This window comes from Bos grunniens, chromosome X, assembly GCF_055505025.1.
Source record: "Bos grunniens cultivar Pamir isolate PY7600 chromosome X, Bosgru_T2T1.0, whole genome shotgun sequence".
Lineage (NCBI taxonomy): Eukaryota > Metazoa > Chordata > Mammalia > Artiodactyla > Bovidae > Bos > Bos grunniens.
Window position 1 is genome coordinate 85,017,589 of NC_141194.1, and position 26,065 is coordinate 85,043,653.

At 40.9% G+C, this 26,065-nt stretch overlaps 1 protein-coding gene across 26 annotated transcripts in view; it reads left to right on the forward strand.

Moving 5' to 3' along the window:
* Positions 1-26,065, forward strand: part of CHRDL1 (chordin like 1) — a 135,721-nt gene that overhangs the window by 35,339 nt on the left and 74,317 nt on the right. For all 26 annotated transcript variants that reach the window (XM_086388096.1, XM_086388100.1, XM_086388098.1 and 23 more), the window contains 2 exons: positions 5,403-5,515; positions 8,049-8,142. In XM_086388096.1, coding sequence (XP_086244222.1) covers positions 5,403-5,515; positions 8,049-8,142 — 207 coding nt within the window. The remainder of the gene's footprint in view (positions 1-5,402; positions 5,516-8,048; positions 8,143-26,065) is intronic.

Below are 26,065 nucleotides of genomic sequence, written 5' to 3' on the forward strand. Positions count from 1 at the left end.
AAGATAGGGTAAGTGAGGTAGAAGATAGAATGGTAGAAATAAATGAAACAGAGAGGAAAAAGGAAAAACGAATTAAAAGAAATGAGGACAATCTCAGAGACCTCTGGGACAATGTTAAATGCCCCAACATTCAAATCATAGGAGTCCCAGAAGAAGACAAAAAGAAAGACCATGAGAAAATACTTGAGGAGATAATAGCTGAAAACTTCCCTAAAATGGGGAAGGAAATAATCACCCAAGTCCAAGAAACCCAAGAGTCCCAAACAGGATAAACCCAAGGCGAAACACCCCAAGACACATATTAATCAAATTAACAAAGATCAAACACAAAGAACAAATATTAAAAGCAGCAAGGGAAAAACAACAAATAACACACAAGGGGATTCTCATAAGGATAACAGCTTATCTTTCAATAGAAACTCTTCAGGCCAGGAGGGAATGGCAAGACATACTTAAAGTGATGAAAGAAAATAACCTACAGCCCAGATTACTGTATCCAGCAAGGATCTCATTCAAATATGAAGGAGAAATAAATTACAGACAAGCAAAAGCTGAGAGAATTCAGCACCACCAAACCAGCTCTCCAACAAATGCTAAAGGATCTTCTCTAGACAGGAAACACAAGGGTGTATAAACTCGAACCCAAAACAATAAAGTAAATGGCAACACGATCATACTTATCAATAATTATCTTAAATGTAAATCGGTTGAATGCCCCAACCAAAAGACAAAGACTGGCTGAATGGATACAAAAACAAGACCTCTATATATGTTGTCTACAAGAACCCACCTCGAAACAAGGGACACATACAGACTGAAAGTGAAGGGCTGGAAAAAAATATTCCATGCAAATAGAGACCAAAAGAAAGCAGGAGTAGCAATACTCAAAGCAGATAAAATAGACTTTAAAACAAAGGCTGTGAAAAGAGACAAAGAAGGACCCTACATAATGATCAAAGGATCAATCCAAGAAGATATAGCAATTATAAATATGTATGCACCCAACATAGGAGCACTGCAATATGTAAGGCAAATGCTAACAAGTATGGAAGGGGGAATTAACAATTACACAATAATAGTGGGAGACTTTAATATCCCACTCACACATATGGATACTAAACAGAAAATTAATAAGGAAACACAAACTTTAAATGATACAATAGACCTGTTAGACCTAATTGATGTCTATAGGACATTTCACCCCAAAACAATGAATTTCATCTTTTTCTCAAGCGCACATGGAACCTTCTCCAGGATAGATCACATCCTGGGCCATAAATCTAGCTGTGGTAAATTCAAAAAAATTGAAATCATTCCAAGAATCTTTTCTGACCACAGTGCAGTAAGATTAGATCTCAATTACAGGAGAAAAACTTAAAAATTCTAACATATGGAGGCTGACCAACACGCTGCTGTTATTCAACCAACAAATCACAGAAGAAATCAAAAAAGGAATCAAAATATGCATAGAAACGAATGAAAATGAAAACACAACAACCCAAAACCTGTCGGACACTGTAAAAGCAGTGCTAAAGGGAAGGTTCATAGCAGTACAAGCATACCTCAAGAAACAAGGAAAAAGTCAAATAAATAACCTAACTCTACACCTAAAACAACTAGAAAAGGAAGAAATGAAGAACCCCAGGGCTAGTAGAAGGAAAGAAATCTTAAAAATTAGGGCAGAAATATATGCAAAAGAAACAAAAGAGACCATAGCAAAAATCAACAAAGCCAAAAGCTGGTTCTTTGAGAGGATAAATAAAATTGACAAACCATTAGCCAGACTCATCAAGAAACAAAGGGAGAAAAATCAAGTCAATAACATTAGAAATGAAAATGGAGAGATCACAACAGACAACACAGAAATACAAAGGATCATACTAGACTACTATGAGCAATTATATGCCAATAAAATGGATAACTTGGAAGAAATGGACAAATTCTTAGAAAAGTACAACTTTCCAAAACTGAACCAGGAAGAAATAGAAAATCTTAACAGACCTATCACAAGCAAGGAAATTGAAACATTAATCAGAAATCTTTCAGCAAACAAACACCCAGGTCCAGATGGCTTCACAGCTGAATTCTACCAAAACTTTAGAGAAGAGCTAACACCTATCCTACTCAAACTCTTCCAGAAAATTGCAGAGGAAGGTAAATTTCCAAACTCATTCTATGAGGCCACCATCACCCTAATACCAAAACCTGACAAAGATGCCACAAAAAAAGAAAACTACAGGCCAATATCACTGATCAACATAGATGCAAAAATCCTTAACAAAATTCTAACAATCAGAATCCAGCAAAACATTAAAAAGATCATACATCATGACCAAGTGAGCTTTATCCCAGGGATGCAAGGATCCTTCAATATCCACAAATCAATCAATGTAATACACCACATTAACAAATTGAAAAATAAAAGCCATATGATTATCTCAATAGATGCAGAGAAAGCCTTTGACAAAATTCAACATCCATTTATGATTAAAAAAAAAACCCTCCAGAAAGCAGGAATAGAAGGAACATACCTCAACATAATAAAAGTTATATATGACAAACCCACAGCAAACATTATCCTCAATGGTGAAAAATTGAAAGCATTTCCCCTAAAGTCAGGAACAAGACAAGAGTGCCCACTCTCACCACTACTATTCAAAATAGTTTTGGAAGTTTTGGCCACAGCAATCAGAGCAGAAAAAGAAATAAAAGGAATCCAAATTGGAAAAGAAGAAGTAAAACTCTCACTGTTTGCAGATGACATAATCCTCTACATAGAAAACCCTAAAGACTCCATCAGAAAATTACTAGAGCTAATCAATGTAAAGTGGCAGGATAAAAAATCAACACACAGAAATCCCTTGCATTCCTATACACTAATAATGAGAAAACAGAGAAATTAAGGAAAGAATTCCATTCACAATTGCAATGAAAAGAATAAAATACTGAGGAGTATATCTACCTAAAGAAACAAAAGACCTATATGTAGAAAACTATAAAACACTGGTGAAAGAAATCAAAGAGGACACTAATAGGTGGAAAAATATACCGTGTTCATGGATTGGAAGAATCAGTATAGTGAAAATGAGTATACTACCCAAAGCAATCTATAGATTCAGTGCAATCCCTTTCAAGCTACCAATGGTATTTTTCACAGAGCTAGAACAAATAATTTCACAATTTGTATGGAAATACAAAAACCTCGAATAGCCAAAGCAATCTTGAGAAAGAAGAATTAAACTGGAGGAATCAACCTGCCTGACTTCAGGCTCTCAAGACAGTATGGTACTGGCACAAAGACAGAAATATAGATCAATGGAACAAAATAGAAAGCCCAGAGATAAATCCATGCACCTATGGACACCTTATCTTTGACAAAGGAGGCAAGAATATACAATGGAGAAAAGACGATCTCTTTAACAAGTGGTGCTGGGAAAACTGGTCAACCACTTGTAAAAGAATGAAAGTAGAACACTTTCTAACACCACACACAAAAATAAACTCAAAATGGATTAAAGATCTAAACGTAAGACCAGAAACTATACAACTCCTATAGGAGAACATAGGCAAAACACTCTCCGACATAAATCACAGCAGGATCCTCTATGACGCACCTCCCAGAATATTGGAAATAAAAGCAAAAATAAACAAATGGGACCTAATTAAAATTAAAAGCTTCTGCACAACAAAGGAAACTATAAGCAAGGTAAAAAGACAGCCTTCAGAATGGGAGAAAGTAATAGCAAATGAAGCAACTGACAAAGAATTAATCTCAAAAATATACAAGCAACTCCTTCAGCTCAATTCCAGAAAAATAAATGACCCAATCAAAAAATGGGCCAAAGAACTAAACAGACATTTCTCCAAAGAAGACATACAGATGGCTAACAAACACATGAAAAGATGCTCAACATCACTCATTATCAGAGAAATGCAAATCAAAACCACAATGAGGTACCATTTCACGCCAGTCAGAATGGCTGTGACCCAAAAGTCTACAAGCAATAAATGCTGGAGAGGGTTCAGAGAAAAGGGACCCACTTACACTGTTGGTGGGAATGCAAACTAGTACAGGCCACTATGGAGAACAGTGTGGAGATTCCTTAAAAAACTGGAAATAGAACTGCCATACGACCCAGCAATCCCACTGCTGGGCATACACACTGAGGAAACCAGAATTGAAAGAGACATGTGTACCCTAATGTTCATCACAGCACTGTTTACAATAGTCAGGACATGGAAGCGACCTAGATATCCATCAGCAGATGAATGGATAAGAAAGCAGTGGTATATATACACAGTGGAATATTACTCGGCCATTAAAAAGAACACATTTGAATCAGTTCTAATGAGGTGGATGAAATTGGAGCCTATTATACAGAGTGAAGTAAGCCAGAAAGAAAAACACCAATACAGTATACTAACGCACATATATGGAATTTAGAAAGATGGTAACAATAACCCTGTATGCAAGACAGCAAAAGAGACACAGATGTATAGAACAGTCTTCTGGACTCTGTGGGAGAGGGCGAGGGTGGGATGATTTGGGAGAATGGCATTGAAACATGTATATTATCATATATGAAACGAATCACCAGTCCAGGTTTGATGCATGATACAGGATGATCAGGGCTGGTGCCCTGGGATTACCCAGAGGGATGGTATGGGGAGGGAGGTGGGAGGGGGTTTCAGGATGGGGAACACATGTACACACGTGGTGGATTCATGTCAATGTGTGGCAAAACCAATACAATATTGTAAAGTAGTTAGCCTCCAATTAAAATAAATAAATTTATATTTAAAAAAGAAAATATTCCAGATATTAATACTGTATTTATATTAATACTTTATTTGTTGGAAATATCTTTTCCCTGTTTCTTGCTTATCTGTCTTTTCATTTCAATTTTGATCATCAGTGCCAACCTTACTGGGTCATTGTAAAGTCAAATACTGCTACTGCTACTGCTAAGTCACTTCAGTCGTGTCTGACTCTGTGTGACCCCATAGATGGCAGCCCACCAGGTTCCCCCATCCCTGGGATTCTCCAGGCAAGAACACTGGAGTGGGTTGCCATTTCCTTCTCCAATGCATGAAAGTGAAAAGTGAAAGTGAAGTCGCTCAGTCATGTCTGACTCTTAGCGACCCCATGGACTGCAGCCTACCAGGCTCCTCCATCCATGGGATTTTCCAGGCAAGAGTACTGGAGTGGGGTGCCACTGCCTTCTCCGAAAATCAAATAAGGAAAGCATATAAAACACTGAGGCCATTGTAGGGGTTCTGTAAATATCGTCTATGCCTCTTTCCTTGATGTACACTAAAATGGATGGAACCTGTGATTGCTCTCGATTTTGTGATTGGGCCATGTTTTCTAACCAGCATATTCTCCATCTCCTTCCTCACAGATTCAGAGACATATTGTGTGTTTCAAGACAAGAAGTATAGAGTCGGTGAGAGATGGCATCCTTACCTGGAACCTTATGGGTTGGTTTACTGCGTCAACTGTATCTGCTCTGAGGTACAGTTCCCAATGGCATGTGATTTCCGCTTTGCTCTTCAGCAGGCAGACATGCACTCAAGTGCCTAGATGGCCTGGGAGCATGGGTGATTAAAAACCTAAAAGAAGTTAGGAGACAGATTGCAAGGAAAAATACACATCTCCTGTCTTTTTCTTCTATTGCTTTTTGGCTTGATTTTCATGGGATCTCACTGAGTATTTGCTGTAGATACTTAAGCGGTCTCTTAGCCGAATGATGTAGGACATGGAAAAAGTAGAGTGCAGGAAAAGGCTCAATATAATGCCTGGATCATAAGACAACATTGTTTTTTAATATCATTTTCAAGACTGGTCGTTAGCTAGGAGATTAGGACAGATTATAAACTGGTTCACTGAAAGAGTGTATTTTATGTGGTTTCAGTGAATGACTATAATTACTAATAGGATTGAGGTGTTGAAACCTTGGCCTGTACCTAGTGAGGATTAGAGTCCTCTTGGCTTGGCCTTGGCTCCTGTCCAGTCACTCAAAGAGGCATTTGGATAGCTCTGCAGTAGACAAAGCAGGTAGTCCCATGGCCGTGACCCAGGATCACAGCTACGGTCCATCTTTCTGAACAAGCCTCTTCCGTCATACGCTAAGCCAGGGTTTCTCAGCCTCTACACTCTTGATATTTGGGGACAGATAATTTCTTGTTGTGGGGAGCTGTCCTGTCTATTGTGAGATATTTAACAGCACCCCTGGCCTCTATCCACTAGAAGCCAGTAGCATCCACCTCAGTTGTGGCAACCAAAAATATCTCAGGACATGCCCAAGGTTACTTGGAGAGCAAAGTGGTTCCTGGTGGATAACCAATGCACTAGGCCAATTGGGAAAAGAGACCTTATACTCGGCCTTGAGAATTGAGAATTTTGAACATGTAGAAAGAATTTTCAAGACCTGCCTCTCACTTGAGTCCTCATGGAACAACTGAAACCCCTCACTAGTGCCCAGGAGTCCTAACTTGCAAGCCTGATTCTTTTGCCATTTGAACAGAAAATTTGGCTTTCAGAATTTTGAGCATGTGGAAACCTAACCTTTAGGCAACATCAGGTAGTTTTAAGAAACTGCAGGGCTCTAGAATCAAGACAGACCAAGTTTCCAACCCTGGCTCTGCGACTTCTGAGCTGTGTTATGTTAAGCAAGTTATTTAACCTCTCTTAGATTCCTTCAGCTTCTTCTTCTTTAAAATGGTATAGTGGTATTACCTATTTCATAGGATTATGACAAGGGTTAAATTTACTAATCTGTCTCAGTGCATTAAAACAATGCTTGGTCATAGTCAATATTTGAGAAATGCTAACTGCTGTAACATTACCATCATTATGGTTATTATTTTTATTAATTTGTATTAGCTCTAGAACAGACACCAATGTAAAGCATTAAGAAGGAATCAGTTTGACCTCAGCCAGGTGGAGTAGTTTCTGATGTGCTCTGGTGATCTTCAAGATGATACCACCTGGCTCTGAGGAGTGTGCCATATAAGGAGGCTCCGTGGTGTTTCCAAATGTAGTGCTCCAAAAATGTATTCTAGGAAGTACGCAAGAAAAGAAAAAAAGTTGTGCTAAGGTTATTTGAATTTAAATGGCTAGGGCAGTTATTAAACAGAGTATCTAGAGACTGAGTAAATGCCTGGTATGGTGTGATTATGTCAGATTCTTGACCCAATGCATTGGAAATGGACAGCTAAACCTTGGGGACTGAGGCTTTGCTCTCTTCAGGGCAGTGAAAATGTTAATATAATCCCAGTGCCAATGGCTCAAGTGCTAGGCATCTTCTCCCTCCATCATCTTCATCACCCTCTTCCCTCACCAGAGCCTGACAGATATAACCCTTGCTTCAAATGAGTTATGGATGGAAAATGTTAATGCAAAATTGGTTTCCAAGGTCTTCCTTTGTTCTAGCCATGGCTGAAAGCTGTCAGAGCTAGGGATCTTGTCAGTGTAAATCAGACAATGACCCAGTTGCCCCCTCCTCTAGTCGTACTAGCTAATCAGCTCAATTCCAAACTCTAGCTTGGTCTCAGAAAAATTTTGACTTGCAAAAGAAGTGAGCAGAAGAAGCACTCAGCTTACTGGATCAAGGCAGAGTTATATGGACTCCAGAATCCATGTGCTAGGGCTCTCTCCTTGCCTAGGGGTGGGTAACAGCTCAAGGGACCCATCGCTCATTATCCCTTCCTTCCATGGCATTGGACAGGTGATTATGAAATCTGGCTAGGCTCTGGGAAGAGACGTGCAGAGCTAGGGAATGGTAGAAACATCACAGAGCCAAGTCAGAAGAAGCTTCACAGTAATTGCGAGAGGCTTTGTAAACTAGGGTAGTAGTGATCCTTAGAAAAATACTCCAATAAATTTATCAGAAAAAAGAAAGAAAATGCTGATTTCATTCAGTTTCTCGGCAATGCGTTATTCACTGTCTGAGTGAGTCCGTGAATGACTGTTTCCCAAATTGGCATGATACCAGTGACCTCTGAAAGACATTTATTTTGTTGTCATTTTTGCCTCTTTCTTTCAGAATGGGAATGTGCTTTGCAGCAGAGTCAGATGTCCAAGCCTTCATTGCCTGTCTCCTGTGCACGTTCCTCATCTTTGCTGCCCTCGCTGCCCAGGTAAACCAGTTCGCCTCTTTCTTTCCCAGCTGTGGTTTTCCTTCCTCTTTCTTCCACCCAACCCACCCCTTCTCCCTAATTCCCCAGAAGCAGAAACTTCCAGACAGGAATAACAATAGGACGCTTTCAGGCATCTTGCACCAGCCCCTAAATACTGTTTATATCCCAATTGGGGCACATTCTAGGCTCTAATAAGTTATTTGGTACACAGTAACAGGTCTTCATTGGGCTTTTAATCATTTGAAGGTGCCTATCAATTGAGGGAAAGGAATTTTGGCCCAGAGATTTTTCTGTGATCAACAGCCTCTTCCTGCCATGGGCAGCAGACACAAGGAGAGTTGTAGCATGGAGGCATGTGTCCTACGCAATTAGAGCTGGAATTGCATTTGAGCATAGCTTCTAATTGATGATGGGCTGTTCATAAATCAAAGGAGCTGAACCAGTGAGGTTTATGTCAGTATAAAGCTGCTTGCTGGCTGAATGGTCACCTCCTCCAGACTGTACAGTTATGTATACATTGTTCAGAGTAGCGCTAAGGGGACAGCAGGCAGATACTTTTTCACAAGGCTATTAGGATATCTACCTTCCTGGTTGGCAGCTAGGGTGTTTGTCTGAGGCAGGGGCTCCCTCAGTGATACTTTGTTCATATCTGACTGATGCCAGGCTCCCACACCAGAGGAGTGCAAGCATGGAATGATTCAGAAAATGCCTGTGGGCCCACCAGCAATCCTAAGAAAAGCTAAGTGATCGTCTTAGCACCTGGGCGGTAGAAGCTTTGTAGTCCTATAAGTTGACTGTTTCCCTCAAGGACAGAGTTGGGGTCTATGGGTGGACTTTGAGGGGTTAGTAAATCTTTTAAAATTGTTGGCAGTTTTTGGTGTAACAATGTATATGTGTAAATTCCTTTAGAGAAGATACATAGCTTTATTGGTATTCCTAAAGGGATGTACATAACCATAAAAACATGAAGAACCATTAATCTCCGTCATCCATGGTGTTTTCTTTCAAGTAGTGAGGAACTTCCAGAACTTACAAGAGAGAAACTAAAAGTGTCAGGGCAGAAATGGTAGGACTGAGGCCAGGAATGAGGTTCAGTGACAAGTCAGTTAACTGAAATGTTACAGGAACAGAGATTTTGTTGAATGGAGACCCTTTTTGTCCAATGGAGACCCAAACCCTTTTTGTCACCACTTTTATAACCTAGGCTTTCTTACCTTGATAAATGGGCTTCCACAGTGGCTCAGTGGTAAAGAATCCACCTGCAGTGCAGGAACCACAAGAGATGTGGGTTCAATCCCTGGGTCGGGAAGATCCCCTGGAGGAGGGCATGGAAACCCACTCCAGTGTTCTTGCCTGGAGAATCCCATGGACAGAGGAACCTAGCAGGCTACAGCCCATGGGGTCTCAAAAAACTGGACATGACTGAAGCAACTTAGCACACATGCACCTTGATAAATACACTCTGATGAACATCTGGGATTCTTTCTAGATGTCAGAAGATCATGCCGTGTCACAGGTTTATTATTCTTAGTATTGGTTACAGTAGTATATGCTTTGATATATGAGAGACTGACTTGGCATGTGATCAATCTTAAAGTTATTCTTGAAATAAATCCCTAAGAGAGGTTTACTATTTTTGCATGTGTTTATTTGCTTCTTGGGCTTCCCTTTTGGCTCTGTGGTAAAGAATCTGCCTGCAATGCTGGAGACCTGCGTTCGATTCCTGAGTCGGGAAGATCCCCTGGAGAAGGAAATGGCAACCCACACCAGTATTCTTGCCTGGGAAATCCCACGGACCAAGGAACCTGGCGGGCTACAGTCCATGGGGTTGTAAAAAGAGTTAGGCATGACTTACAACTGAACAACAACAACAACATTTGCTTCTTCTGTTTAAACTGTATTACAAGGGTGTAGCATGGGAGGATTCTTTTTTTTTTTTTTTTTTCATCTGCCAGGTTGCCTGTCAAATAGCCTTATAAAATCTTATCCCAGAAGTATCTAAAAGTGGTCTAATGTCATAGGAATTGATCTAAATGGCTGTGGAGAAATTATTCTTCCCTAGGAAGGAAATTGGGGCAGGGCCCAGACACAGAGCATAGAGTGGAAGTTCACAGAGTGGAAGATGGCTGTCATCTACCCCAACTGCATAAACGGAAGCAAGTCCTAAGAAAAAGGGAAAGTACAAGTTAGCAGTTCTTTTCAGAGAAAAAGAAAGTATTAAAAGAATTAAGATCATAAGTCCCAGAAATGAGAAAATGGAGAGAAATAAACATCATCATCTTTAAGACTTAAAAGATAGAAACAGCTGTTCATTTTCTTTGCCTTCTTGTTCTTATAGGTCATTTCCTTGTGAGTTCATTTTTCTTTCTAACTGTAACCTTTAACAGTTCTTTCTGTAGGTAGTGGTCCTAAAGTTCCCTAATTCTTATATGCAAAACTGTCTTTATTTTGCCCTCATTCTTAAGTGATAATTTGGCTGGGTATAAAATTATAGATTCGTGTTTATTTTCCCTCAGCCCTTTGAAGATATTAATAAATAGTTTCATGACTTCCTTTGTTTGTGGATAAGAAGTCTGCTTTGATTATAATTCTTTTATACATAATCTGTCTTCTAGCTTTTAAGATTTTCTCTTTTTCCTTTGATGCAAACAAGGAGGTGTTTTGATGTATGATTTATTTTTATTTAGCCTGCTTAGCATATGACTTTTTCCAGCCAATGGACTCACATTTTTCTTCAATTTCAAGTTATTATTTTTGTGAAAAGCATATTTTCTTCTATTTTTTATCATTCTTAGCCTTGTCTTCGGTGTATGTCATTGCATTTCATTTAATTTAAGCTCTGTGTCTCTTAATGTCTCCTTTATTTTTCTCCCTAATGATATATTGGTATACTCCCTGTAATGATATATAACTTCAACTTGGCCTTCCAATTCATGAATTGTTTCTCCAGTTTTTTCATGCCTACTATTTAGGCTGTCTGTTGGGTCTAGTTTTATTTTTTAAAAACTGTATTTCCACCCGTTTTTTAATTATATATAAAAAATATCTACATATTGCCATTTTGTAAACCCCTGTTACTGTTTCTTGAGGTCTTGTTCTCTTATTTATGGCTTTAAGGTATTTAAATATTTATTTAAAGTCTATTTCTGATTGTTTAAATATGCATATTTTCAGGTGTGAATTCTCACTTTTGTTAGATTTCTTGATAGCTTTCCTTAGTTCCAAAGTTCCCCTTGTTTTCTAAAATTTTTGTCTAAAAGCTCATCATCCATGGGTTTTCTCTTGCATAAGTCCTTCCTTTTCAGGCCTTGTAGCTTACTTAGCATTAAACCAGGTCGTATGTTGGTGTCCCACCTTGGACTCCATCATGTCTGGATAGTCTGCTTCTACCTCTGTTTTCTTGTGCAGGGCTACTCCTTGGACTGGGACCTCAGCTGCAGCTGCCTTTCTTGGGCAGTCAGTCCATGTGAGAGAATGAACTTGGGTGGGCAAACTATGTCAGCCCCTGTTTACACGTGAAGAGTGGGACTATAAGTTCTCAGACTTACACAGAAAGCCATTTATAGGCCATAGTTCTTGCTCAGCTGCCTGGATATAGCTATCTATATCTGGTCCAAACTGCCAGTGGAGCATATCATGTTGGCCCTCATTTATTGCTGTACTTTCCTTTTGCCTGTGTTTTATTTAATAGAGTTTCCTTTTGTTTCTAAGGATGATTTTGCAGTTTTAAAGTTTTATTTATTTATTTTTACTTTTATATTTCATCTCTTATTTTTCTTTGTTTGGAAAATAGCACAGCATTTTCTCATGTGTTCTCTCTGCCATATTGACCTGGAATGCAAATCAGCAATTCTTTCTTTCTGTTGAAGATAAAACAAAAATAAACAGGTTTAAACTATAGCAGAGAAGAATGGAGTTTGATAAAAGAAAGAACTTTGGGACACAGTGATTGTTAAATCCTAGAATAAATGACTAAGGAGAATTTTAGTCTCTTTACTGCCTGTTTCTGGAAATAAAAAGATATCCATCCATCTGAGATAGAGTTGGCATAGTTTTGCTTTGAGACAGGGCAGTGGATGTGATGACTTCTCTGTATTCCTTCCACCCCAATTATTATTAGGCATGAGGAAACTCATGCCTTCAGGGCCACAGGAATGTTTGGTCAAAGGAAGGGGCTCTAGTTTTGTGTCTTAACCCAATGGAAAGCACTGTGATGAAAACATCTTCACTGAAAAATAGAATATTTAAAGCCAAGGTAATGAGCAAGTTCTATATCAAAAAGGGAAATCAAATAAGGGAGCCATACATCCAAGGTTTTATATACAATCTTACAGCCATATCAACTTCAGGGAGTGTTTACTTGGTAGTGATGGACTTGGTGGGAAGGTCCTACCTGCCATGCCTAGAGCCCATCTTCCACTGTAGGAGACAGAGGAGACTTCAACCCCTGTCTGTTTCTGTGTATCCCATGGCTCTTGCTTTCTAAACTTCTTACCCCTTGAAATTCCCAAGGTTCTCACCTGAATTTGAGCTTGTCTCATGTAGCTCCTGCTGAACCGTGGAAATCAGAGTATGCAGACTGCTTTTCCAGAATTACCAAAGAGAAATCTAAATCAATTCTCATGAAGAGCAAGTGAAAACTTTTTCTCCAGCACTTCCCTTGGTCTCCATGGTAGAGGTTAAGTCTTGATCACGAACTACAGGGCTCTACTGGGGCCAAAGTGGGTGGTAGTACAGGAAGGGTAGAGCATTCTTAATAAGAAAGTCAAGACTGTACTGGAGTCAGAAAGGTCATTAAATTCATCCCAGTCTCTAAACAGGAGTCAGTCTATTACCCCTAATGAGAGATTTGTTGGAATGGAATTTCATATCTTCTTTTTTGGAGGGAGTTGAATGGTAAAGGGGAAAAGGGGAGAGAAAGAATATGACTTGTTTCCTTCTGTTCTTCATGTATAATTTTATCACCAAGAGATGACTTTTGTAGTGATTAGGAGCCTAAATCATGTAATTATGTAACAGTTTTCTTAATTAGTCATTCCATTAAGAATTTGTTATTCAGAATGGATAAATATTGGTTCCATTAGAAATAGTCCAACATTCCTGGGTCATTAAAGAGCTGTTATAAATTTGCCAAAATATCTGACTTGATCTGTTATCAGAGACTTAATCTAGTGTTTCCTTTAGGCTAGATGTGAAGAGGTTTAGTTCTATGATATGGTTTTAGTAGAGAGAGTGACAGTGTGATTTTGTCAAGAGAGGCACTCCTCACCCCAGTCTTTTACATTCCAGTTAGGTTAAGGAAGCACCCTTTCCACAAATGCCCTGTGCTCCCATAAGGAGATGCTGGAAGTCCTATGCCATTTCTCTCTCAACAGGAGAGCTAGCTAGCTAATATAGGCATTTCTGCTATAATGCAATATGTGCTTTTCTGAAAATCCTCCCATTCTGCAGAACTGTACACTGAAAAATAACAGGGCTTAAGGAAAAAACAAAATTGGAGCAGACAACTCTGAACTTGTGCAACTTTGTAACTAGAGTACTAATAAAACAACTATACTAATAAAATACTAGTGTGGTTTAAAAGGCATCTTAGATTTCTAATAAAAAAATATTACAATAAGTAGAGACTTCATCCTTTAAAATGGTGACTTTAGCTTGAAGGAAGGAGGTATAAGAAAGAGTTGAGGCCATTGAGTTATAGAGACAAGAGAAAAATGCCCAAGATCAGAATCATGTGATAAGCATTTGGAAGACCAAGCATATGGCCAAACTAAGCCAGAACCAAGGAAGAATGTGTGGTGAATAGCAATAGGATAGAGTACTGTGTCCTTTCATGGTTTGCAGAATTTCAGTTGTGTTAGTGTATACTTGGCATCTAGTTACTGTCTCTTGATGGTGCAAAATACGAATTTGCTAAGAAAAATCATGTCTGAACCAATGCAATTTCTATTTTACATCAATATCATTTTCTTATCTACCACTTACATATGAACATGTTTGAATTACACAAGTCTATACCCTAGCAGAAACAGACTATGTAATATAGGAGGTAGCTATGTGGCATTTGGCCTTGGACAGTTTAGAGTGAGGGTTGCAAATCACTCAGCCACTCTGAATCTTTTCTTTTGGTCTGTAATCGCTGCCCTGTCTGCACTGTGTATTCCTATACATTTGTATAAAAAGAGGAGTCTAATTGTAGGACTATGTCAGTTTCCATGTCTGTGACTTCCAGTGTTTCAGGAATCAAGTAGACAAGTCTTTTTAGCTCCCTCCATTTGTTTTTTTTTTTTAAGGGCAAAAGTTCAAGGGGGAGATGTAGCTATTTTTTTGTTGTTGTGGTAAAGTACATGTAACATAAAATTTATGACTTTGCAGTGTATAATCCGTGGCATTAAGAACATTCACAATGTTGTGCAACATCACCACTAACCTAGTTCCTAAAATTTTTTACCACCTCAAGAAAGGAAACTTTGTACCCATTAAATAGTCACTCCCCATTACCCTCCTGCCTTAGCCCCTGGCAACCACTGATTTGCTTTCTGTTTCCATGCATTTTATTATTCTGGACATTTCATATAAATGAAACCATAAAATATGTGACCTTTTGCATCTGGCTTCTTTCACTTAGCATAATGTTTTAAGATTTATCCATGTTGTAGCATTTATCAGTAATTTATTCCTTTTAGTGATTGAATAATATTTCATTATATGGATATACCACATTTTGCTTATGCATTCATCAGTTGATGGACATTTGAGTTGTTTTTACCTTCTGGCTATTGTTAATAGTACTGTGAACATTCAGGTGTAAGTTTTTGTGTGGCATATGTTTTCTATTATTTTGAGTATATACCTAGAAGTGGAATTTCTGAGTCACAGGGTAATTCTGTGTTTAACTTATTGAGGAATCACTTCCAAAATTTAAAGCTATCTCATTTTTTTATGATTCATCTCTGCTGCCACTTCATGTTTGCTGCTGATTGCTGCTGTTGCCATCATCCATGTTTGATCGCCATTGTGCTCTTCTTGCTCCTTTTGCTCTTTTCTGAATTCTATATTCACTTGCCTCCTGGGTTTGATTGAAAAAGATCAACTCCTTTTACATAGTAACAGCTAATTAGCATATTATTTTCCTTCAGTAAGGGAACTACGAAAGTCATAGTATACAAGATGATCAATCAAGGGTCATTTCTTTTCATACAAAAGATTTGTATTTTATGGCTTTGAGGGATCTTCATTCCCTGACCAGGGATTGAACTCAGGCCCTTGGCAGTGAAAGCACCAAGTCCTAACCACTGGACTGCCAGAGAATTCTCAAAAGATTGGCATATTTTTAACAAAACTCTTTCTGAGTCCAGAGCTATCCAAAAGCTTGAGGATTCTGGAATGTTGGTCTCTGGGATAGCGAGGTTATACTTTATTGTTGTTATTATTATCATCATTGTTAGCATTCTTATACTGATTGTTGAGAAGTGGCCACAGAGATATTCGCTGTTAATCAGTAGGCCCTCCATGTCTATACTGACTGCCCTGTTACCTCTCAGACCTCTTTCACTGTCTTCCATGCTTTATTTCCATTATTTTCCTCATACACTTGTTCCCTGAACACTGCAGAGTATAAAGGGTTAAAACTTCTCCAGGAAAGTGGCACTTAGCTTGCCTTGTGCCAGGTGAGGTGATCTTTGTATCTGGTAAACCCTGGGGATTTTAGTTGCTTTTTTAAAAAGAATACGATTTCCTATTTGTATTTGAGGAGCCCTTATGCCCCTGGAGAAGGAAATGGCAACCCACTCCAGTACTCTGGCCTGGAAAATCCCATGGACAGAGGAGCCTGGTAGGCTACAGTCCATAGGGTCGCAAAGAGTCGGACATGACTGAGCGACTTCACAAAATATGCCATATAAGAACAAGACATTTAGGACAGATATGGCTTTCTGTCGTGGTAGACCACAGCTCTTCTATTTCTTTCTATGGATGTTAATCAAAATTGGCCCCACGCAGAGGTGAAGAAGGTGGCGCATTATTGAGGAATACTGAAAAGCCCCATTTGTCTGAAATAAAATCTTCCATGTGCTTGTTATATTTTTAAAAACCTCTACCATTACAATCACTCTTCTGGGTTAAGACACTGTTTCCCAAAGTTTGCTGCAGGGAACATAATTTTATGGGATAATGATAGGGTTAACTAGAGAAAACATTTATATGGTCAAATAGACTTGAGAGTTTCTGGATTAGAGAAAGATAAATAGGTTTCTTTTTTTAAAGATAGGTTTCTTTTAATACCAGACTTCTCAGAGCCTTAAATATATTAATATGCATTATGAATCTATAAGTGAGAGTATGGGATGCAGTATTTTCCAAACTTATTCAGCCATAGAACTTATTTTTGGCTGTGTGTGCCACATGGCTTGTGGGATCTTAGTTCCCCAACCAGGGATTGAACTCCACAGTAAAACTATGGAGTCCTAACCAGTGGACCTCCACAGAATTCCTGGGACCTTTTTTTTGTAGAGCATTTTGAAAGATTAGTGTTCTTTAGTATATGTTTTAGGAAGTCTTTGGATTGTGCCATTCCATTTCTAGAAGCTATTTGTAGCAACAAGCTATTGAGAATTCCATGGACAGAGGAGCCTGGTGGGTTATGGTCCATGGGGTCACAAAAGAATTGGACACGACTGAGCAACTAACACTTATTGGTAAATATAGTATCTTAGTTTGGAGAAGTTCATTTGAGTAGCAAGCTGTTTTAGAACAGGACCTCAAATTCATGTTACCCAAACTTTAGCGTGCTTAAAGGGATTTGATAAAATGCAGACTGCCCTACACTAAAATTTCTGATTTGTTTGGACTGCTGAGGGTATTCTGCATTTTAAACAAGTACCTCAAGTAATTCCGTTGTACTTGAATGGTGGATGACATAGGGTAATAGGGCCCAGGGGAAAGCTTGATAAAGGAGGTCAGGAGCACAGCCTTCAGAGAGCAGTCCTGGGCAAGATCTTGGAGTAGAGGCCCCTGCACATCTGCAGAGGGCTGTGGGCAACTTGGCAACATTGTTTCTCTGGTCATGGGGAGCACAAGCACACCAGAAACATACTTTGCCTATGTGACACTCCTCTCGGATCAACCCTGCAGTGACATGTACTCACTGTTCCTCTGGCTGGCCTCCCTACTCTCCCAGAGTTCCCACCCAACACTTTTCTCTTTTGCCATCGTCCACATTCAGAGCCCCTGGCTCTCAGGTCCAGAAAGAAGGACCCTCCGTGGGGAGCTCACCCCTTTACCCCACCCACTGTCCATGACTTGTTGGCGAGAAATGAATGGCATTTCTCGGAATTAGCCCAGGAATTTCTGCTGATAAACAAATGAAACTCTCAAAGGGAAAAGCAATCAACATAGTTTGAAATAAAATCAGTGTTTTCAGCTTAGTCTGTTTTCAACTTAGTTTGAAATAAGAGTCACATCTAGGGTATTTTAAGGAAAGGATTAGTAAAATGTCCTTTAGGGAGATTTCTTCCTGGTTGCAGGGCTGATCCAGAGATTAGGGCCTGCTTTCTGAGTAAGCAGAACAGGAGATGATTACCTGCATTTCCTATGACCTGTCCAGCCAGCAATGTGTCAGACTCCTCCTCTTCCACCCTCCTTCCCTGCTAAGTTACCTGGTACCTGAAATGCTGTTATTCTTAAAGCTTCATCTGTTTATTTCAGACTTTGATTCCTGATAAATTCATCTCTCTTTGGAGGTGATAACTCTTATTAATCATTTTTTTAAACTTTTTATTTTTATATTGGGGTATAGCCAATTAACAATATTGTAATAGTTTCAGGTGAACAGTGAAAGGACTCAGCTATACATATACATGTATCCATTCTTCCCCAAACTCCCCTCCTATCCAGGTTGCCACATAACATTGAGCAGAGATCCCTGTGCTATACAGTAGGTCCTTGTTGGTTATCCATTTTAAATATAGCAGTGTGTACATGTCCATCCCAAACTCCTGAACTATCTTTTCCCTTTGGCAACCGTAAGTTCATTCCCTAAGTCTGTGAATCTTATTAATCATTTTTCATTTGACCAGCACACAAGATTTAGAAAACAGAATCTGATGGTAGTGAGTGGTGGTGGTGAGCTGGGGGAGATCCTGAGGCCACTAACCACAGGGGCGAGAGCTGGGCAGGTGTGGCGGGGGGTGGGGTAGGGTGGGGGAGATATGAAGGAATAAGCCAAGGAAATCAGGCTTTCAGTTCAGTTCAGTCGCTCAGTCATGTTGGACTCTTTGCGACCCCATGGACTGCAGCACGCCAGGCCTCCCTGTCCATCACCAACTCCCGGAGTTTACTCAAACTCATGTCCATTGAGTCAGTGATGCCATCCAACCATCTTATCCTCTGTCGTCCCCTTCTCCTCCCACCTTCAATCTTTCCCAGCATCAGGGTCTTTTCAAATGAGTTAGTTCTTCCCATCAGGCTTTACCTTTTGTATAGTCCTGCGGAGAACAAGCCTCTCTGTATTGTCAGGGATAAGTTCTTTATTCGTAGCAGAAGGCACAGTGATTTCTAGAATGAGTTGCCAGCTCTCAAGTTTTTCACTTTGGTGGTGTTAACTTAAAACCAATATGGTACAGAAGTAACCGAATATCCTTGCTATCTGTCGCCTAGAGCCAAAGGGTTTCACTTCAGGGTTTTGGATGCAAAAATGACTATAACCCAAAATTTTACCAGATTATTTGCAGCCACTAAGATAAATAGCGGTGTTTATTAGAGTGATTTTCCTCTTGATTTTTTGTATCTAGATTTTTACACTGTCAGCTATTCCCTCAAAGTGATTTTAGAAACTGGTGGACTGAGGGTATCAATTATTGAAACCTGTTCCAAAATCCACCTCCTCACAGGACTCCATTTTTTTGGCCATAAATGTAGTCTATTTTAGAAATATCTTAATGTGTTGTCTCTTGTCTTTGCCACATACATGCTAAGACCCAGAGAGTGGGAAGTGATCCAGCAATAGGTATGTGGCTGCTGAAACAGGGTTATATTTTTTTAGGGCTGCACTCCCTGAATTGGAGAGAGGCTATGAAGTATATATACTATATCTTTTAAAAAAAATGGATAAATCAAAGTTGTCTGCAGGAGGGGGATGAAGAAGGTTGTTTGGATATTTTTTTAATTGAGTAGAAAGGGAAAGACATCAAACTTGGGAGTAGAGATTATTTTTAAAACAGAGAGATAAGGTAAGTGTCCGTGCAAGTTTAGTTTTTATCTCATTTAGCAAATTCATGCAGCTTTGATGTCTTCACATTTATGAGATCATGCCCTCAGGGATCTAAGGTCAAATCAAAGACCACACTCACCACCCTACCTTTTATAAGCTGTATTCCTTCATTATTTTAATAGGCGAAAAATGAGGGATTAGGGTTAGGGAGCAGAAGGAGCAGGGAAATGTGGCTTGCTTTCTTCCTCACTTTGTTTCTCTATTTCCCTGGCTCCCTCTTCCTTCCCTCTCTTTAAAAATCTTTTTATTTGTGAAAATTTTTATGGAATAAAGTATGCATATATTGTAACAAAATTTCCAATTTTAATCACTTTCAATTGTACAGTTCTGTGCCATTAAATGCACTTATATTGTGTAACCCTCACCACCATCCATATCAGGAATTTTTTCATCTTCCCAAACTGAAATTCTATTCCTATAAACCACTCCCCATTTCCCCTCCCCCAGCTCCTGGCCACCACCATTCCACTCTCTGTCTCTGTGATTTGACTCCTCTAGGCACCTCATAGAAGTGGAATCATGCAGTATATTTCTGTGTATCATGTGTATGTGTGTATTTCTGTGTATCATGCAGTATATTTCTTTTGTGCCTAGCTCATTTCACTTAGCAGAATGTCTTCCAAGTTCATGCATGTTGTACCATGTCTCTTTTTTAAATGGAAATGACAATGGAAAAGAAATGTGAGAAGGGGCTGGTGAAGAATCTAGCAAATGTTGGTTTTCTGAGCATATTTTTCATAGGATGAGGGAGACCACATCATCTTTGACAGTGACAGACATGACAACAATAAGTCCCAGTGATAACTGTGTGAAATGCTGGGTTTTGAAAGACAGACATATTCCTTATTAATGTTCCCCAGGGAATTTCAGAGAGCATCATGTAGTAGGAGCTGATTTCCAGCAGGTTTTGTTATCTTTTGGAGAAGTCCTTAGGGGTACAACTGTTTCCCTGTTTCCCTTTACCTGGCCTCCTCTCAGATTGCTTTTTGAGGGCAATCATGTCTGGAGCTATTTGGTATGGTTTTATTAGAAAGATTACAAAGGGGTTAACTAGAGTATCAAACCTATGAGGCAATGTTGAAGGGAAAGTGAAATTACTGAGCCTGGTGAAAGAAAGATCAAAGGGACTTCAACAAACTTCAGAAGGATAAATGTATTTTAGAGCATGCTGATCAGCTTTCTCCTTCCATCTCCAAAGGGTAACAGTGGGCAAAAGTGAGCCTCAGCAAAAAAAGTTAGGTACAAGGAAGTACTTCCAGGCGCAAATAAGGTGAGCAGAAGTCTTTTTAATATTTATTTTTAATTGAAGGATAATTGCTTTACAATTTTGTGTTGCTTTTTGCCATACATCGACATGAATCAGCCGTAGGTATACACATGTTGCCTCCCTCCTGAACCTCCCTCGCACCTTTCAAGGTTGTCACAGAGGACTAGGTTGAGGGGAGCAGAAGTTTTTTGAAAGTCAATATATTATACCTCAAGCCTACTGCTGAGTAAGAGGAAGATGCACCTATGTGTACAAATAAACATAATGCAATTCAATTAACATGAGGGTCGAAATAGACAAAACTATATTGTAGAGGGAGGTGCATAAAAGTAATACAACTATAATGAAAACTGAGGCAACAATTGTCCCAAAAGTCAGGATGGTGGTTACGTCCAGTGGGGAAGGATGATGCCTTCTGGGGTGTTGGCATTGCTGTCTTTCTTGACCTGTGTGGTAGTTACAGGGATGTTTGCTTTCTAATCATCAGTTCAACTGTACATTTATGTTTTAGGTGTGTCAGTTGTATTTCCCAGCATAGCATATATTTAAATGACACTACATTTTCATTTGTTTTGGGTAGTTATGATTGGAGGCAAAAGGTGACCAGAAGACCTTTAAGTGATTTTCCAGGCAAGAGTACTGGAGTGGGGTGCCATTGCCCTCTCTGTTAAATGTTACAATCAAGCATAAGATTGTGTATATGCATACGGCTGTTTTGAGACTACTATTTTTGTTTGATGGGGTGCTCAAACCCCATGTTGCTTCAGTCATGTCCTACTCTTTTGAGATGCTGCTAACTGTAGCCCACCAGGCTCCTCTGTCCCTGGGATTTTCCTGGCAGAAATACTAGAGTGGGTTGCCATGCCCTCCTTCGGGGGATCTTCCCTACCCACGGACTGAACTCACGTCTCCTTCATTGCAGGCAAATTGCTTTGCTGCTGAGCCACCATGGACAGAGGAGCGTGGCGGGCTGCAGACCATGGGGTCACAAAGAGTTGGATTATTTTTGTTTACTTGTTGATATTATTTGGGGCTTCCGAGGTGGCACTAGTGGTAAAGAATCCGCCTGCCAGTGCAGGAGATGTAAGAGATGGGGGTTCAATCCTTAGGTCAGGAATATCCTGTGGAGAAGGAAATGGCAACCCGCTCCAGTATTCTTGCCTGGAAAATCCCATGGACAGAGGAGCTTTATGGGGTTGCACAAGAGTACACGACTGAAGCAACTTAGCATGCATGCATGCATGATATTATTTTAGCCTTCTGGGTGTTTGGTTTCATCTGGTCTGGGTTTTGTTTGTTTGTTTGTTTTTACACAAGGCAGAGCAATACCAAGGGCTTCCCTTGTGGCTCAGCTGGTAAAGAATCCACTTGCAATGAGGGAGATGTGGGTTCGATCTCTGGGTTGGGAAGATCCTCTGGAGAAGGGAAAGGCTACCCACTCCAGTACTCTGACCTGGAGAATTCCATGAACTGTATAGTCCATGGAGTCACAAAGAGTCAGACACGACTAAGCGACTTTCACTTTCAGAGCAGTACCAAAGCCTGGAGAAGGATATGCTCTCTGTTCTCCAGGTATGCCCTTGGAACTAGTAAGAAGGCATTTGGGGGCATTTGTGGAGCTTTGACTTCCAGGCTGCAGAGTGTGTTGGCATCTGAATGAAGCCATCTGGCTTCAGGTCTGTATTACTGACCAGCCCATTTGGCATCCAGAATCAGGACCACATCTGAGATGGAGAGAGAGCTCCAGTCCTGTGGTATGCATTCCCTCCCCCCAGGTGAGGGTGTGTTGTACTGTTAAGACAGGGTGGTGACGAGGAAGGCACAGAGCCAGAAAAGACATGGGATCTAACCCTGCTGTTTCCCCAGTTCCCCATGGGACTTTCACAGAGCCGGCTAACATCTTTGTGCCTTTTTTCTCAACTTGTAAAACGAGTGTGATGATTTCTACCTTCTCTGAAGGTTGGCATTAACTGTGAAGTCCAAGTTGATGTGGGAAATTACTTTGAAAAGTCTAAAGAAATTGCTTTGAAAAGTCTAAAGATATATATATATATATATATATATATATATATATATATATATATATGCAAGGCAGTGTATAGCAGGGGAGAGAAAGAACATAAATCCCCAGTCCCCAGATTATATCACCAAGAGAAAATGAGGGTAAAGCCTGAAACTCAGTACTTGTCCCCATAGAACCCAGTGACAGCAGCTGGGTGCTCAGGCATAGACCATATGTCTCCAGCCTCAAGGAAAAGAGGGGTCTAAAGGAAACAGGTGACAAGTTCAGTGCGTGTCAGGCAGAAGGATAAAATAAATGGCACCACCTGTGCCTTTCTTTTCTATTTTCTTTCTGATTAGATTTTCAGAGGTGCCCTGAGTGAGGACGATGCCCAGTGATGCTGATGTTTTCAAAGCAGAGAGCGATCTCTTGGCAGAAACATGGGGGTGATGCTGCGAATGCACTCAGAGACAAGGTCATAATCTCTGGGCTGCCTTGAAAGCTTCATAGGGATTTTTGGAGGCGAGGCCTTATCCCTCCCACTGCCCCCAGTCATAAAAATGTTGAGTGGGATTCTTTGTATTGTTGTGTGCTAGTTAGCCTGCCATGATTCCTGTTAGCAGGCCAGGACTGCTTCACGCCTGACATTCTTACTAACATTCTGATTGGAACCTGTCATCCAGTACCTCATGCAGGCAAAAAGCCTGACCCTCCTGCAGGGGGCCTCTCAGACCACTGGGATCAGGGGAAGAAATGATGGCTATAGTGCTGTTTCCCAACCAGAGAAGATCACCACCACCTCCTCCCCACCATGTCTCCTAGGGCTTTGGAAATGTTGGGGAAATGTTTTGGTCATCGCACTGACTGGGGAATGTCCTTGGCACTTAGTGGGTGGGAACCAGAAATGTGCAATGTTTCACATTGGGTAGGAACACAATGCTTCCTTGGTGGCTTCCCAGGTGGCTCAGTGGTAAAGACTCTGCCTGCTAATGCAGGAGACGTAGGTTTGATCTCTGGGTCAGGAAAATCCCCTGGAGAAGAAAATGGCAACCCACTCCAGTATTCCTGCCTGGGAAATCCCATGGACAGGGGAGCCTGGCAGGCTACAATCCATGGGGTCACAAAAGAGTTGGACATGACTTACTGCCTAAACAAAAACAAAGAAACACAATGCAGTGAAGATGTGTCCTACTCCAGATTCCTGTGGTGACCCTTTTGAGAAACATTGCACAGCCTCACCCAGAGAAACCCAGGAAAGGGAGTCTCCCAACCAGAGTTGATGGTGCACGTCCACTCATTCATTCATTCATGTACTCATTCATTCATTTCACAAGTGTTCACTGAGTACAAGCTTGCAGCCAGGTCCCATGTATCATCCTGAGGTTTCAGAGTCTCTGCCTCAGAGAGCTCACAGTCTAGCAGGACAGGCATAATGAGATCATGACATCATAATGTGATGAGTACCCTGGTAGAGATGTGGACAGAGGCCCAGCAGGCAGAGATGGGAGAGAGAGAGACACTCTACAGAAGCTAGGCGCCTCAGAGAGGAGTCCACATCTGACATCAGGGTGGGTTCTCAGAGACGAGTGGGACTTTGCCAGTTGGAGAAGGGGAAAGGGGAGGGTACACCCAGGGCCATGAGGGGCTGGTGTGACTGGAGTGAATGTGGACCATGCAGGAGAGAAGAGGTTGAAAAGGTCAGGTTGATGAAGGCCTAATCTCAAAGGATCTCATATGCCCGAGAGTTTGACATTACTCTGTACATCCAGCCCACTGCAAACATGGGGAGGTGATGCTTGTGTTCACCCCTAGACATCTTTGTGCACCCCCTTTCCTCTCTCTCAGATCTCACAGCCTCCCCTCTTTCCCAGCCTCTCAGCTCTCCCATTGTCACTATCACCTGATGGGAAGGAGACTGAGTTAGCCCTTCCAGGGGACTTCTCTCTTTATCAACAGATAAGGTGAACACTTAACAACCAATGGCATTCTAGATATCAGTGGAGAGTCTTTGAGGGGGAGACTTTGAAGAATTCAATGCTAAAGGGGGAGACTTTGAAGAACTCAATGCTAAAGAGACAGCATGGAGGCTTTGTTCAGTGGACATGCACTTGGACACAGTGTGGGAGGAAGAGGATGGAACTAATTGAGAGTGGCATGGGAACATACACATTACCATATGTAAAATAAATAGCCAGTGGGAATTTGCTGTATGATGCAGGGAGCTCAACCTGTGTTGAGACAGTGCTCTGTGACAACCTAGAGGGGTGGGATGTAGGGGAGAGGGGAGGGAGGTTCAACAAGGAGGAGACATATGGATACCTGTGGCTGATTCATGTTGATATATGGCAGAAACCAGCACAATGTTGTAAAGCAAATAGATTGCAATGCCAGTGTGAGTGTGTTTGAGGTGCCTGTCTGAGTAGGTGAGATTGTCTCTGTCTATGAGCAGGTAGGTGAGGCAATAATAATAGTTCCTGCCTCAAGGACTGCTGTGAGAATGAAATGAATTAGTACAGGTAAGGTGCTTACCACAGAACCCAACCCCTAGTAAGCCCTCTGTAAATGCAAGCTCTCGTCATTATTTTGGGCTTCCCTGGTGGATGAGATGGCAAAGAATCCACCTGCAATGCAGGAGACCCAGGTTCGGCCCCTGGATCAGGATCCCCTGGAGAAGAAAATGACTACCCACTCCAGTATTCTTGCTTGGAGAACTTAATGGACAGAGGAGCCTGGCAGGTTACTGTCCATGGGGTTTCAAAGAGTCAGACATGACTCAGCAACTAATGCTTTCGTCATTATTTTAGAATCCAGGGCCAGGGTCCAGTCTGGGGAAGTGGGTACCTGCTGGCCAGGATGGAGATGAGAATTTTATACTAAGACTTATGCATTGGAGAAGGAAATGGCAACCCACTCCAGTGTTCTTGCCTGGAGAATCCCAGGGATGGGGAGCCTGGTGGGCTGCCGTCTATGGGGTCGCACAGAGTCGGACATGACTGAAGCGACTTAGCAGCAGCAGCAGTGACCATCTTTGGCTAGTTTCAAGTATGTGCCTAGACCACATCCTAAGCCTAGAACAATAGAATTTTTCAGCATGTGGCTTATCAAAATGTGAATTTTGGCAAGTGGAGCCATAATTTGGTGTCCATTTGGGTTTGCTTTTTCGGTCTCCACTTGGGGGCACATGGCAGGTGGGACGCTCTTGTTGTACAGATGGGGCGGGCCTTTCTGGAGGCCCGGGTCAGCAGGTCTGGCCTCCTGTGTGGGAACACGAAATAGAAGCAGTGTAGCACTGAGGGCCAGGGCCAGGGAGATGCATTTGAAAGAAATGATCTTGGGAGCGGGGGCTGGATGAGGGAAGAAAAACTTTGCTGGAGAAGAAAGGAGA